At 41.6% G+C, this 16,495-nt stretch overlaps 1 protein-coding gene across 1 annotated transcript in view; it reads right to left on the reverse strand.

Annotated features, from left to right (window-relative positions):
- Positions 1–749: 749 nt before the first annotated feature.
- The window catches only part of LOC136629093 (zinc finger protein 850-like), a 585,720-nt gene continuing 569,974 nt past the window's right edge, over positions 750–16,495 (reverse strand). Inside the window, exons 25-26 of the mRNA XM_066605214.1 lie at positions 10,173–11,810; positions 750–2,982 (exon numbers count right to left, since the gene is read on the reverse strand). Coding sequence (XP_066461311.1) covers positions 1,451–2,982; positions 10,173–11,810 — 3,170 coding nt within the window. The 3' untranslated portion in view covers positions 750–1,450. The remainder of the gene's footprint in view (positions 2,983–10,172; positions 11,811–16,495) is intronic.

Raw genomic sequence — 16,495 nt, forward strand, 5'->3', positions numbered from 1 at the left:
CAACGCCAACACAAATGGGCGCAGGATTTTATCTATATATACTCCGGCATTCTGTGTTAAACTATCAATCCTGAGACTATCGTCCTGCCCTTCAGTAGCTCTAGGCCGTTATGAATTTGGCCCTAGGCCCATCACATGGTCTGACAGAGGATGACGCCCTATAGACACCCCGGATGGGAATAGTGATGGACAATCAGTGGGTTGTGAAACCTGAAGTCATTGTATGTACAACAAGTGTGTGCTGTGATGTGGAATAAAGCTGGTGGAAGCCAGAGTTTAAATAAATTTGTGTTTCCTGGGCCTTTAGGGCCTTTATGCATGTTGTGCCAAACATTCAGAATGGAAAAGATGGTAATATTATAGTAACGAGTAACTCCCAGGTTGCCACACTATTTTTAAAAAACAAAACATTTTATGAAATGTAAAAATAAAAATAATTTTTAAAAGGGGGGGGCAACTTTGTTTTATTGAACTCTAACTTTTTCCTTTCTTATGCTGCACTCCTTCAATTGCTTATATAATGCCCAACAATTCACAGTATTCCAAAACATTAGAACATGTCAGGGTAAAACTGACATGCAATCTACTAGAGCATGCGTCTTTTAGCTGACTTTAGGGGCTTTGCCAGGCCTATGGCTGCCACTGGTGCTCATCAGTTCCTTATAATCACCCAATGGAATCCTGATTGGCTGCAGACAGTGCCCCTCACTGTTTTACTATTCAGGTGCCTCAACATTAGGTGCGGAATGGAGAAACAATACTGGTAGTCCAGCGTTGCTCTCAAATGAAATTCAACAGGCAGTGGGATGAAGTTTTTCCAACTTCTCTCTTTATTGTGTCAGTTAAAACAAGCAGATACGCATTTCGAGGTAGGCCCCTTCATCAGTCAAGTTAGGTGAGACATAACTCTTGGAGCAGGAGAATACACCCAAAAGTGCTGGTGTTACCAGAAGGAGCTGCGAGCCTACCATGGAGCACTAGAAGTAGACCACTTCTATGTGATCACAGCTGTATATTACTGTGGGTGACTCTTCCTTGTATATGACACTATAGTGATGAGATTGAAGGAAGACTCCCTTGTTGGGCTCAGTGGTGTAATACGGTTCTTATAGTTATCATTTATGAAAGGATCATTTTCAAGAACAAGAAATATCCAAACAAATTCCACAAAGTACGGGATCCGCAGTGTGATTCTCTCCTCAATAGAAACAAGTTTAGAGACGCAGTTATATGTATCAGAGTGAAATATTCTATGTACACGGCTGATATAAAGGTGGGTTATCTGGATTATATTAGTTTCTGGCTTACAGATGTTTTTCAGTAATTACATACATATCTTATTCATCACTTAGTGCTCTAAATTGCTTCCCTTTTCTTGTGTATGACATGTCATTTTAATTTTACCTTTTTTGTTTAGTGTGACAAAGCCAGTTTAAAAAAACCCCGTCTCTCATCTGTGAAGTTTTTGATGTCGTAGTAAATGTGATTTGCTAGCAAAACATTTTCCACATTCTGAACAAGAAAACGGTTTCTCTTCTGTGTGAACTCTCTGATGTTGCAGTAAATGTGATTTGCGAGAAAAACATTTCCCACATTCTGAACAAGAAAAGGTCTTCTCTCCTGTGTGAACAATTTGATGTTGCAGTACGTGTGATTTGCGAGAAAAACATTTCCCACATTCTGAACAAGAAAATGGCTTCTCTCCTGTGTGAACTCTTTGATGTTTGACTAACTGTGATTTGCTAGTAAAACATTTCTCACATTCTGAACAAGAAAACGGCTCCTCTCCTGTGTGAATTCTCTGATGTGTAACAAAAACGGATTTAAATGCAAAACATTTCCCACAATCTGAACAGGAAAACGGCTTCTCTCCAGTGTGACTTCTCTGGTGGTTGACAAGGACTGTTTTCCCTGCAAAACATTTCCCACATTCTGAACAAGAAAACGGTTTCTCTCCTGTGTGACTTCTCAGATGTGAAACAATTTGTGATTTCTGTGCAAAACATTTCCCACATTCTGAACAAGAAAACGGTTTCTCTCCTGTGTGACTTCTTTGATGTTTAACAAGGTCCGATTTCCATGCAAAACATTTCCCACATTCTAAACAAGAAAACAGCTTCTCTCCTGTGTGGTTTCTCTGATGTGTAACAAGATGCGATTTTTTTACAAAACATTTCCCACATTCTGAACAAGAAAACAGCTTCTCTCCTGTGTGCGTTCTCTGATGCATAATAAGGTCTGATTTCTGAGTAAAACATTTCCCACATTTTGAACAAGAAAACGGCATCTCTCCTGTGTGAGTTTTCTGATGTGTAACAAGATGCGATTTCTTTACAAAACATTTCCCACATTCAGAACAAGAAAACGGTTTTTCTCCTGTGTGAGTTCTCCGATGTGTAACAAGAGTTTTTTTCTCTGTAAAACACTTCCCACATTCTGAACAAGAAAACGGCTTCTCCCCTGTGTGAGTTCTCTGATGTCGAATAAGTTCTGATTTCACTGTAAAACATTTCCCACATTCTGGACAAGAAAACGGCTTCTCTCCTGTGTGAATTCTCTGATGTGTAACAAAGGCTGAACACGCTGTAAAACATTTTCCACATTCTGGACAAGAAAACGGCTTCTCTCCTGTATGAATCCTCTGATGTGTAACAAGGGTTTTTCTCGCTGTAAAACAGTTCCCACATTCTGAACATACAAACGGCTTCTCTCCTGTGTGAATTCTTTGATGTGTAACAAGGGTTGATTTCCATGCAAAACATTTCCCACATTCTGAACATGAAAACGGCTTCTCTACTGTGTGACTTCTCTGATGATTACCAAGGACTGATTTCTCTGCAAAACATTTCCCACAGTCAGAACATGAAAACGGCCTCTCCCCTGTGTGAGTTCTCTGATGTCTAACAAGATGTGATTTAGTACGGTAACGTTTAGCACATTCTTTACATGAATATGGCTTCTTTCCTGTGCAAGTTTTTTGATGTTCTTCTCTTCTGTCACTTTTACTAGTCTGTGATGAATCAGAAAATGGGACCTGTATAAGAGGATCAGATGATGTATCCTTGCTGTGAAGGGCTGAGGAGATATCTGGGATAATGCTAGGTTCTTTATATGTATCTTGCACGATACCACAATCCTCTGCTTCACAATCTGCAGATATCATGCATCCCTTTGAGCTCCCGGTACCGACATCTGCCAAGAAGAAAGACGATTATTCTTTAATACTATAAATCTTATAAATGATACTGATATTTTATAACATATCTATACAAATATGAAGTCATGTAGCAAAATTTAATTATCAATTAATGGTGCCTTTACACATGCTAACAGTCACTAGAGTAATCATTCAAAAGAGCCATTATGGACAACTGTTGACCCATGTAAACAAGGGTTCTGACAGAGCAAGTGAGTGAGAATCGTTCAGTTGTTGAAGTCACTTGGTTTGCAGCTCTCTTAAAGACCAAGTAATTGTCAGTGCAGAAAACATCACCAAAAACTACAGAAGTGAATCAGGACTTACAAGTAACTAATTCTGGTTTGTATTAATAGCATAGGGGTCCGGGCGGGAATCTGAAAAAGGGTCATGAAAACTAACTTGCAGCAGAGTCCTCCACAAGCCTCAGGTTCCTGTCCCCGGTAGATCCTTAAGCCCAAGCTACAGGAAGAGTATATTTCACACAGATGGAGTTCGGCCATTTCTGCACCAACATTAGGTTATGTTTTTCCATAAAGAACTCATATAAAATTTCCCATAAAGCAGAATGTCAGTAACACATGGTGTACAGTAAATGTAGAACTGCTCATCTATAAAACACCTTAGTGCATTTAATAATTCTATATGCTGTCATGTCAGATGAGGACTAGGCTGAGGGAAGGAAGGCATGTGCCATCCAAGCTGGGCCTCCCCACCTCCTGGCACATGTGTACAGTCAACTAGTTTGCCTCCACTCTCAAAGTTATGGTGGCACCTGCTACTCCTCCTACAAGTGCCGACAGTCTTACAGTGCTACTGTGTCCCTCTCTCTCACAGGCTGACAGACTGACCTCACTCCTCCCTCTGTGGCTCCAGCATTCACAGTAGTCTGAGTAATCGTGCCAGGGGAAAAAGTGAGGTCATGCTGTGAGTCTGAGAGAGCACACAATGGAAGATGATGGGGAAAAGTGGAGGATGATGGGTGCTGTTGGGCGACAATGGAGGATGAAGGCTGTTCAAGTACATTGATGATGATGGGGGCTGTTTAGGGAACAGTGGAGGATAATGCAGGCTATTTGGAGGATAAGTACTGTTTGGAGGACCTTTGAGGATAATGCAGGTTGTTTGGGGGACATGGGAGGATGATGGAAACACTTGGAGATGGACATGAATGATATGGAATCATATGTTTTGGTGTTTAAAGTTTGGCTGTGGGACTTTAGTTACACCACTGATTGGAGCCTCAAAGGAAGTTACTGCTGTGGGGCCACAGCAAGAGGCACTATTACATAAAGTGAAATCACAATGGGGGGCACTATTACTTAGTGAGACTATGGGCATATTACTGGAGGGGGTACTGAAAAGTTCCCTAGTGGCGGCAGCAACAGCTTGATGGGGAGAATGGTCTGAAGTAAGTTTTGGCTGCAAGAAACCTTAGTGGCAGTCTGGGCCCAGAGATGAAAATATTATATTATATAATATATTTATCCCAGTGCAGGTGGGGGGGGGGGGTGACATTCTGAGTTTTGCTTTGGGGCTCCATGGCTTCATTGACCACACCTGCTTCTACTCACAGCCTTCTCACTTCATATTTCCCTGTGATGTTGCAAGTTCTGGTCGGTAGACCTGTAGTTGGGCTGGGAAACATTTGTAAAACTGTGCCCTTAATCCCTTAGTGACCACCCCATTGCCTTTTTACGTCCTGTTCTGCTGGGTTTTAATCCTTGAGTGTGTAAAAACATGCTTCCTTTGGGGATTAAAACTCTGCAGGCTCTGGACGTGACAGCTCCATGCAGTCGGTAGTCGAAAACCTGGAACTGTAATGGGAGGCAACGGGAAGCCCGCCCCTCAGTCACGTGATTGCCGGTATCCAGTAGATATCGGTGATCGCATTAAAGTCAATTGAAAGTAGAAAAAAGTTAAAGTTTCAGCTCACCTTACAGATCCGTGAGAGGAGCTTAGGATACTCACCCCCATCCTCCATGACTATCCGCGGCATCCTGGTCCTGCAGGACCTGACGCCGGCATCTGCGCATGTGCACCAAACATCATCATGTCACATGCACAGGGCCGGGATGCCTGGGAAATTTAAAAACTCCCTGCTAGTATGAGTAGTCGAGAGCATGGAGCTGTCACTGGCAGCCGCTGTATGCAGTTCCCGATCACATGATCGCTGTTATCCAATAAATAACAGCGATCATGTAAAATGGATAACAGCGATCATGTAAAAGTAAAAAAAAAGGTTTTAGAAAAGTGTAAAAAAAAAAAAGAAAAAAGTTTGTTTCATTTCCTCTTATAGATCATATCCGTGAAGAGAGATGAAATTAGGTACCTAAGGCCACTGGACCTTACCCCATAAATGGTGGACGCCGACTATGATTGGCTGGCACTTGATCCAATCACAGCGCTTATTTGCTGACAGTGGGGGAAATCAAAGCCCCATTTAGCAGAGAGAGCTGACAGCTGGGAGAATTACAGAGCAGCTTGCCACACCACCGGGGAGACCATTGCGTCTGCCGGCTGCGAGGTGAGTATTGCTTTTTTTTTTTTTTACATAGCTTACTCGAATATAAGTCGAGGGGGGCTTTTTTAGCATAAAAAATATGCTGAAAAAGTCAGCTTATACTCAAGTATATACGGTATTTCAAAAGAAAAAAAATGAATAATCTCCATAGTTTTCGCCACAACTTTATTACTACATATAATCCATATTATTCCGCTATAAAAGAAATATTGGAAAAACATTGCAGTTTATTTCTCCAAGACCCCTTCTTAAGGCAATAATTAATTGCCTTCACTGGGCACAATTTTTTCACTGGGGCAGAAGAATCAACTGGGTAGCCACAAGGTGTCTTCACTGTGAGGATTCTTAATCTCTAAAATATAACCTTTATTGAAAATAAAATCTAAAAAGACTTTTTACAAATCTGACATACACACACGAAAAAATCCCTCAACACTCAACAGGTGCTAGAGAGTAGGGGTGATGGGACCTGTGGCGTAGCCCTTAGGGTGTCCGGCACTGTGAGGTACTCTTGTAGCAATTCAGCTCAATGCCACATATATATTTGAGCAATGCCAGGTAGCTATATAGCCCTGCAAAATGCCCCTGTGGCAATTCAAATCAATGCCACATATATCTTTGAGCACTCCAAGGTTTAGCTAGGTCCCATACCATACTGTTCCTATAGTCTAGTATACTGGTGATTATCCTCCAATAGTCTATAAAACTATTATTCCACTTATAATTGTACACATACTGGATTTAGAGTTCCAGTCTATAATATATAGGAGTTCTAGGTTCTTCTAGGTTCAACGCGTTTCTGCTACGGTATAATAGTCTCATCAGGAACCTATCTTATCCAATAGTGGATCTTTTAGTGATGGAAAAAAACACCTTTCTCCTACATAGACCAGCTTGATGATGCCGTCTATACTAATAGAGAGTGAGGAGTAATAAATCCTATAAGGCTAAAGCATAAATCATAGAGCATACAACCCCCACCCCAATTCCTATCAGGAACAAAAATAATAAACTGGCAAAATCACCAGCCTTAGTGGTAGGCTGGCGGCTAATGACTAGCTCGGTGTTAGGTCAGGTTTTATAAGGTCAGAAACACCACCCACTCATTGGGAGGGTGTACCCCATAAGCCAATCCGCTTACAGCATCATAGACCCTCCCCTTTGAGGAGGCTGTACCCACTTGTCTGGTATCCTTAGTGCCAGAATTACCTTCATCAAGCAATACCAGCGTCCCTCTTAGATCCTACTTCCTAAGTCTCACTGTCTTTTATTCTACGCCGGATTCGTATAGAGTAAAGTGTCATTATTATAACATCGGAGAAGGTGTCAATGGTAATACACAAAATGGAGGAAGCCTACAACATTCTAAGTAGGCAGATCCAAACTCGGTACAAGGTGTGTAGGCTGCATCACATGGGTGGGGGCCCAAATACATGGTTTTGCCATAATTAGCATTGCAGATAGGACCAAAATCAACAGACAATATCTCAAGATCCCAATGGAGCCTGAGCTTAGATGTTTAAAGGAAACTCACAAACGATAGTACCTCATTAAGGACTCTTGGTTGGACACAGTCAATCCTAAATGTCCATTGGGCTTCTTTCTGTAAAAGCCTTTTATCAAAGTTGCCATGGCGCCCGTAACTTCTTATAGATTCGATACCCTGGAATTTGATCAAGTTGGGCTTTCCATTATGATATTCTCTCATATGATTAGCCAGCGGTGTATTATCACATTGTCTAATGTTGCCCACATGCGATAAAATAAGTCGTCTGAATTCTTGGGTGGTCTTGCCCACATAATTCTTCTGGCATGGGCAAGTGGCAATGTAGACGATGTGAGAGGTATGGCAGTGTATAAATTCCCTGATCTTATATGAGATGCCCGTGGAAGCACTTCTTAATTCCTCACCTCTTAGAATGTTGTTACATGCAAGACAGTCAGAGCAGGGAAAAGTCCCCACTGGTTTATACTTATTCAACCAAGTGGAGGATCACAGTGGTTTGAGGTGACTTTTGATCACCGTGTCTTTTACATTTCTTCCTCTTCTGAATGTCAAGGGATTTTTAGGAACAATTTCTTTTAAGTCCGCATCTTCCTGCAGGATACCCCAATATTTTGTTAATAGATCTTTCATGTAGGGTACCCCATTGTCAAATGTAGTAATGATGCGTATAGTGTTATCTGGGTCCCTTCTTCTCGGAACTAGGAGGCTGGATCTATTTTGTTCTTCTGCATGTTTATATGCGTCATTGATGATCCTCTCTGGCAAATCTCTCTCCTAGGTGTACACCCTTTGTTTTAAAGTTGTCAAGTTTGGAACAGATTCGCCTTAGGCGTAAGAGCTGACCTTTAGGGATACCCCTTCTCAGAGGGTACGGATGGGAGCTTTTCCAGGACAGGAGTCTGTTGGTAGCGGTGGGTTTTCTATAAAAGGTTGATCCCCTCTGTTGTTTTGATTATCCTCACATCCAGGAAGGTTATGGATTCTTCCTGTATCTCCATCATGAGTTTTAAATTGATGGGATTGATGTTCAGAAATGCTACAAAATCAGTAAATGCCTCTCTTGTCCCTGACCAAAGAACGAACACGTCGTCAATGTACTGTAGCCACAGTGGGATGCTATCAGTCCACTGGGCATTGCTTTCAATAAAGACCATCTGCTCCTCCCACCAGCCTAGGAACAGATTTGCATATAATAGGGCACAGGCACTCCCCATCGCAATGCCCCTGAGCTGGTGGAAGAAGCGGCCATTGAAGACAAAGTAGTTCTTTGTCAGGACAAATGATAGATTCATGACGAACTTATTGTAGTTTAGATATCCATTTCCTCTTTGCTTGAGGAAGAAACCCACCGCATTCAGCCCCCTGTCATGGGGGATGGAGCTATAGAGCTCCTCTACGTCGAGGCTAGCAAGGAAAATATTGGGTTCAATGTGCATCCCATCGATTTGTCTCAACACATCGGTAGTGTCAGGCACATATGAAGGCAACGCCAACACAAATGGGCGCAGGATTTTATCTATATATACTCCGGCATTCTGTGTTAAACTATCAATCCTGAGACTATCGTCCTGCCCTTCAGTAGCTCTAGGCCGTTATGAATTTGGCCCTAGGCCCATCACGTGGTCTGACAGAGGATGACGCCCTATAGACACCCCGGATGGGAATAGTGATGGACAATCAGTGGGTTGTGAAACCTGAAGTCATTGTATGTACAACAAGTGTGTGCTGTGATGTGGAATAAAGCTGGTGGAAGCCAGAGTTTAAATAAATTTGAGTTTCCTGGGCCTTTATACATGTTGTGCCAAACATTCAGAATGGAAAAGATGGTAATATTATAGTAACGAGTAACTCCCAGGTTGCCACACTATTTTTAAAAAACAAAACATTTTATGAAATGTAAAAATAAAAATAATTTTTAAAAGGGGGGGGCAACTTTGTTTTATTGAACTCTAACTTTTTCCTTTCTTATGCTGCACTCCTTCAATTGCTTATATAATGCCCAACAATTCACAGTATTCCAAAACATTAGAACATGTCAGGGTAAAACTGACATGCAATCTACTAGAGCATGCGTCTTTTAGCTGACTTTAGGGGCTTTGCCAGGCCTATGGCTGCCACTGGTGCTCATCAGATCCTTATAATCACCCAATGGAATCCTGATTGGCTGCAGACAGTGCCCCTCACTGTTTTACTATTCAGGTGCCTCAACATTAGGTGCGGAATGGAGAAACAATACTGGTAGTCCAGCGTTGCTCTCAAATGAAATTCAACAGGCAATGGTTTGAAGTTTATACAACTTCTCTCTTTATTGTGTCAGTTAAAACAAGCAGATACGCGTTTTGAGGTAGGCCCCTTCATCAGTCAAGTTAGGTGAGACATAACTCTTGGAGCAGGAGAATACACCCAAAAGTGCTGGTGTTACCAGAAGGAGCTGCGAGCCTACCATGGAGCACTAGAAGTAGACCACTTCTATGTGATCACAGCTGTATATTACTGTGGGTGACTCTTCCTTGTATATGACACTATAGTGATGAGATTGAAGGAAGACTCCCTTGTTGGGCTCAGTGGTGTAATACGGTTCTTATAGTTATCATTTATGAAAGGATCATTTTCAAGAACAAGAAATATCCAAACAAATTCCACAAAGTCCGGGATCCGCAGTGTGATTCTCTCCTCAATAGAAACAAGTTTAGAGACGCAGTTATATGTATCAGAGTGAAATATTCTATGTACACGGCTGATATAAAGGTGGGTTATCTGGATTATATTAGTTTCTGGCTTACAGATGTTTTTCAGTAATTACATACATATCTTATTCATCACTTAGTGCTCTAAATTGCTTCCCTTTTCTTGTGTATGACATGTCATTTTAATTTTACCGTTTTTGTTTAGTGTGACAAAGCCAGTTTAAAAAAACCCCGTCTCTCATCTGTGAAGTTTTTGATGTCGTAGTAAATGTGATTTGCTAGCAAAACATTTTCCACATTCTGAACAAGAAAACGGTTTCTCTTCTGTGTGAACTTTTTGATGTTGCAGTAAATGTGATTTGCGAGAAAAACATTTCCCACATTCTGAACAAGAAAATGGCTTCTCTCCTGTGTGAACTCTTTGATGTTTGACTAACTGTGATTTGCTAGTAAAACATTTCTCACATTCTGAACAAGAAAACGGCTCCTCTCCTGTGTGAATTCTCTGATGTGTAACAAAAACGGATTTAAATGCAAAACATTTCCCACAATCTGAACAGGAAAACGGCTTCTCTCCAGTGTGACTTCTCTGGTGGTTGACAAGGACTGTTTTCCCTGCAAAACATTTCCCACATTCTGAACAAGAAAACGGTTTCTCTCCTGTGTGACTTCTCAGATGTGAAACAATTTGTGATTTCTGTGCAAAACATTTCCCACATTCTGAACAAGAAAACGGTTTCTCTCCTGTGTGACTTCTTTGATGTTTAACAAGGTCCGATTTCCATGCAAAACATTTCCCACATTCTAAACAAGAAAACAGCTTCTCTCCTGTGTGGTTTCTCTGATGTGTAACAAGATGCGATTTTTTTACAAAACATTTCCCACATTCTGAACAAGAAAACAGCTTCTCTCCTGTGTGCGTTCTCTGATGCATAATAAGGTCTGATTTCTGAGTAAAACATTTCCCACATTTTGAACAAGAAAACGGCATCTCTCCTGTGTGAGTTTTCTGATGTGTAACAAGATGCGATTTCTTTACAAAACATTTCCCACATTCAGAACAAGAAAACGGTTTTTCTCCTGTGTGAGTTCTCCGATGTGTAACAAGAGTTTTTTTCTCTGTAAAACACTTCCCACATTCTGAACAAGAAAACGGCTTCTCCCCTGTGTGAGTTCTCTGATGTCGAATAAGTTCTGATTTCACTGTAAAACATTTCCCACATTCTGGACAAGAAAACGGCTTCTCTCCTGTGTGAATTCTCTGATGTGTAACAAAGGCTGAACACGCTGTAAAACATTTTCCACATTCTGGACAAGAAAACGGCTTCTCTCCTGTATGAATCCTCTGATGTGTAACAAGGGTTTTTCTCGCTGTAAAACAGTTCCCACATTCTGAACATACAAACGGCTTCTCTCCTGTGTGAATTCTTTGATGTGTAACAAGGGTTGATTTCCATGCAAAACATTTCCCACATTCTGAACATGAAAACGGCTTCTCTACTGTGTGACTTCTCTGATGATTAACAAGGACTGATTTCTCTGCAAAACATTTCCCACAGTCAGAACATGAAAACGGCCTCTCCCCTGTGTGAGTTCTCTGATGTCTAACAAGATGTGATTTAGTACGGTAACGTTTAGCACATTCTTTACATGAATATGGCTTCTTTCCTGTGCAAGTTTTTTGATGTTCTTCTCTTCTGTCACTTTTACTAGTCTGTGATGAATCAGAAAATGGAACCTGTATAAGAGGATCAGATGATGTATCCTTGCTGTGAAGGGCTGAGGAGATATCTGGGATAATGCTAGGTTCTTTATATGTATCTTGCACGATACCACAATCCTCTGCTTCACAATCTGCAGATATCATGCATCCCTTTGAGCTCCCGGTACCGACATCTGCCAAGAAGAAAGACGATTATTCTTTAATACTATAAATCTTATAAATGATACTGATATTTTATAACATATCTATACAAATATGAAGTCATGTAGCAAAATTTAATTATCAATTAATGGTGCCTTTACACATGCTAACAGTCACTAGAGTAATCATTCAAAAGAGCCATTATGGACAACTGTTGACCCATGTAAACAAGGGTTCTGACAGAGCAAGTGAGTGAGAATCGTTCAGTTGTTGAAGTCACTTGGTTTGCAGCTCTCTTAAAGACCAAGTAATTGTCAGTGCAGAAAACATCACCAAAAACTACAGAAGTGAATCAGGACTTACAAGTAACTAATTCTGGTTTGTATTAATAGCATAGGGGTCCGGGCGGGAATCTGAAAAAGGGTCATGAAAACTAACTTGCAGCAGAGTCCTCCACAAGCCTCAGGTTCCTGTCCCCGGTAGATCCTTAAGCCCAAGCTACAGGAAGAGTATATTTCACACAGATGGAGTTCGGCCATTTCTGCACCAACATTAGGTTATGTTTTTCCATAAAGAACTCATATAAAATTTCCCATAAAGCAGAATGTCAGTAACACATGGTGTACAGTAAATGTAGAACTGCTCATCTATAAAACACCTTAGTGCATTTAATAATTCTATATGCTGTCATGTCAGATGAGGACTAGGCTGAGGGAAGGAAGGCATGTGCCATCCAAGCTGGGCCTCCCCACCTCCTGGCACATGTGTACAGTCAACTAGTTTGCCTCCACTCTCAAAGTTATGGTGGCACCTGCTACTCCTCCTACAAGTGCCGACAGTCTTACAGTGCTACTGTGTCCCTCTCTCTCACAGGCTGACAGACTGACCTCACTCCTCCCTCTGTGGCTCCAGCATTCACAGTAGTCTGAGTAATCGTGCCAGGGGAAAAAGTGAGGTCATGCTGTGAGTCTGAGAGAGCACACAATGGAAGATGATGGGGAAAAGTGGAGGATGATGGGTGCTGTTGGGCGACAATGGAGGATGAAGGCTGTTCAAGTACATTGATGATGATGGGGGCTGTTTAGGGAACAGTGGAGGATAATGCAGGCTATTTGGAGGATAAGTACTGTTTGGAGGACCTTTGAGGATAATGCAGGTTGTTTGGGGGACATGGGAGGATGATGGAAACACTTGGAGATGGACATGAATGATATGGAATCATATGTTTTGGTGTTTAAAGTTTGGCTGTGGGACTTTAGTTACACCACTGATTGGAGCCTCAAAGGAAGTTACTGCTGTGGGGCCACAGCAAGAGGCACTATTACATAAAGTGAAATCACAATGGGGGGCACTATTACTTAGTGAGACTATGGGCATATTACTGGAGGGGGTACTGAAAAGTTCCCTAGTGGCGGCAGCAACAGCTTGATGGGGAGAATGGTCTGAAGTAAGTTTTGGCTGCAAGAAACCTTAGTGGCAGTTTGGGCCCAGAGATGAAAATATTATATTATATAATATATTTATCCCAGTGCAGGTGGTGGGGGGGGGGGGGTGACATTCTGAGTTTTGCTTTGGGGCTCCATGGCTTCATTGACCACACCTGCTTCTACTCACAGCCTGCTCACTTCATATTTCCCTGTGATGTGGCAAGTTCTGGTCGGTAGACCTGTAGTTGGGCTGGGAAACATTTGTAAAACTGTGCCCTTAATCCCTTAGTGACCACCCCATTGCCTTTTTATGTCCTGTTCTGCTGGGTTTTAATCCTTGAGTGTGTAAAAACATGCTTCCTTTGGGGATTAAAACTCTGCAGGCTCTGGACGTGACAGCTCCATGCAGTCGGTAGTCGAAAACCTGGAATTGTAATGGGAGGCAACGGGAAGCCCGCCCCTCAGTCACGTGATTGCCGGTATCCAGTAGATATCGGTGATCGCATTAAAGTCAATTGAAAGTAGAAAAAAGTTAAAGTTTCAGCTCACCTTACGGATCTGTGAGAGGAGCTTAGGATACTCACCCCCATCCTTCGTGACTATCCGCAGCGTTCTGGTTCTGCAGGACCTGACGCCGGCATCTGCGCATGTGCACCAAACGTCATCATGTCACATGCACAGGGCCGGGATGCCTGGGAAATTTAAAAACTCCCTGCTAGTATGAGTAGTCGAGAGCATGGAGCTGTCACTGGCAGCCGCTGTATGCAGTTCCCGATCACATGATCGCTGTTATCCAATAAATAACAGCGATCATGTAAAAGTAAAAAAAAAGGTTTTAGAAAAGTGTAAAAAAAAAAAAGAAAAAAGTTTGTTTCATTTCCTCTTATAGATCATATCCGTGAAGAGAGATGAAATTAGGTACCTAAGGCCACTGGACCTTACCCCATAAATGGTGGACGCATGCGCTAAAGCCGCAGATTGCAGGGGTAATTTAAAATCTTCCTGCACCTGGATACTAAATGCAGCCGAGAGCCTGGAGTTCCTACGGGGAACCGCAGTACGCGATTATTGGTCACGTGACCACGATTATCTAATGGATAACGAGGATCTCGTAAAAGTAAAAAAAAAAAAAGCTAAGTTTCACATCCAGTCACGGATCCAAACTGTGAGGGGAGGTACAATTACTTACCTGTAGCGATATCCCCCAACGGGATCTTTATCCGTGGATCTTTCCCCAGCTATGGCGCATTCGCTCGTCGTCAAAATGGCGGACGCAAGCGCAGAAGCTGAGGAGGGCTTGGGAAATTTAAAATCTCCTCGCTCCTAGCTACTAAAGGAAGTGGAAAGGCTGAAGCAGTGACTGAGGGCCACGGTGAGCGGTTTCCGGTCATGTGATCGCCATTATCCAATAGATTATGGCGATCATGTAAAAATTAAAAGAGTTCGATACTCCGCTCAGTTTTGGCCCCGTTGTGCATCCAGACAGAAGATTAGGGCCACAATGGATATGTTTCTGAACATGGAAGAAATGGGGGGATCCATTTTGGGGTGCAAGTCTTCATACACATGTGCGCTGTACAAAAACCTCTATTTGTAAAATGACATAATTGTCAAAAAACAAAAGTTGTAATTTTTGCTTCTGCTTTGCTTCGATTCATTCAAAATCTATGGTATCAAAATATGCAGTACACACCTAGATGAATTCGATAAGGGGTCTAGTTTTCAAAATGGGGTCATTTGTGGGGGTCTTCTGTCATTTTGGAGGCTCAAGGGCTCTACAAGTGGGCAATGGGGCCTAAAACACCTTCAAGCAAAATGTCTGTTCTGAACACTACCGGCTGCTCCTTTCAGTTTGGGCCCCATTGTGCATACAGACATAAGATGAGCGCCACAATGGGTATGTTTTTGAACACAGGACAAACAGGGGGATCCATTTTGGGGTGCAAGTCTTCATTCATATGTGTGCTGTACAAAAAAAATGTTTTTTTAAATGACATAATTGCTAAAAAAAAAATTGTTATTTTTTTTCCTTCTGCTTTGCATAGATTAATTCAGAAACTGTGGGGTCAAAATACGCAGCACACCCCTAGATGAATTCGTTAAGGGAACTAGCATCCAAAATAGGGTTTTTTTGTGGGCGTTCTCTGTCCTTTGGCCGTTCAAGAGCTCTACAAGTGGGCAATGGGGTCTAAAATGCCTTCGAGCAAAATGTCTGTTCTGAAAACCTCCGGCTGCTGCTTTCGGTTTGGGCCCCGTTGTGCATATGGACATAAGATTAGGGCCACAATGGGTATGTTTTTGAACACAAAACAAACAGATATCCATTTTGGGGTGTAAATCCTCTTTCATGTGCTCTATAGAAAAAAATCCTGTCTTTAAAATGACATTTTTGCAAAAAATATGACATTTTATTTTTTCTCCTCTAAATTGCATTAATTCCTAAAAAGTAACTGTGGGGTCAAAATACTCCTGACCCCCTCAGTGAATATATTAAGATGTTTTTTTTAATGGGGTTATTTGTTGGGGTATCTATCATTCTGACACCTATGAGCCTTTGCAATATTGGCTTGGTGCAGGAAAACAAAATATTCCTCAAAATGTTAACAATTAAATGTTGGAGTTGTAAGTGTCCTAAGTGGTTAAAAAAATGAAATGTGCATCCAGAATAAAGTAAACAGATGGAAACATACATCTTATCAAAAATTTCCATATCATGTTTGCACATATTTGAGATATTGCAGTTGGAAATGTGAAAAAATTAAATTTTTAAATTTTTTTTCCCAATCTTGACGCTCTTAATAAATATACACGAATTCTATCGGTCCATTTTTACCACCTAATTAAAGTACAATATGTGGCGAAATAACAATGTCAGAATCACTTGGATATTCAAAACCTTTACGGAGTTATTCTTTGTAAAAGTGACATGTTAAATTTCCAAAATTTTGCCTGGTCAGTAAGGTGCAAACAGGCTTGATCACTAAGGGGTTAACCCTTTCCAATCCAATTTATATCCTGGTTTTCCTAGGGGGCTTACTATTTTTCTGCTGTTATACAACGGCGCTATATGCTGTCTTAAGCCAGTACTGCATGAGGTGACACGTTGGATGGGCTCCTACAGCAGAGAGACTGGCAATATACAGTACGAGAACCCCGACGAAGGTCTTTCAACATCAGAGCTGTACAGCCTTAAATCATAATGTCTTCAGAGGTCAGACAGTGGATTGGAAAGGGTTAATGTGCTCGTCTGAAATTGGTCATTTAAAGAGGAAACACTGTTCCTGGTTGTG

This window comes from Eleutherodactylus coqui, chromosome 5, assembly GCF_035609145.1.
Source record: "Eleutherodactylus coqui strain aEleCoq1 chromosome 5, aEleCoq1.hap1, whole genome shotgun sequence".
Taxonomy (NCBI): Eukaryota; Metazoa; Chordata; class Amphibia; order Anura; family Eleutherodactylidae; genus Eleutherodactylus; species Eleutherodactylus coqui.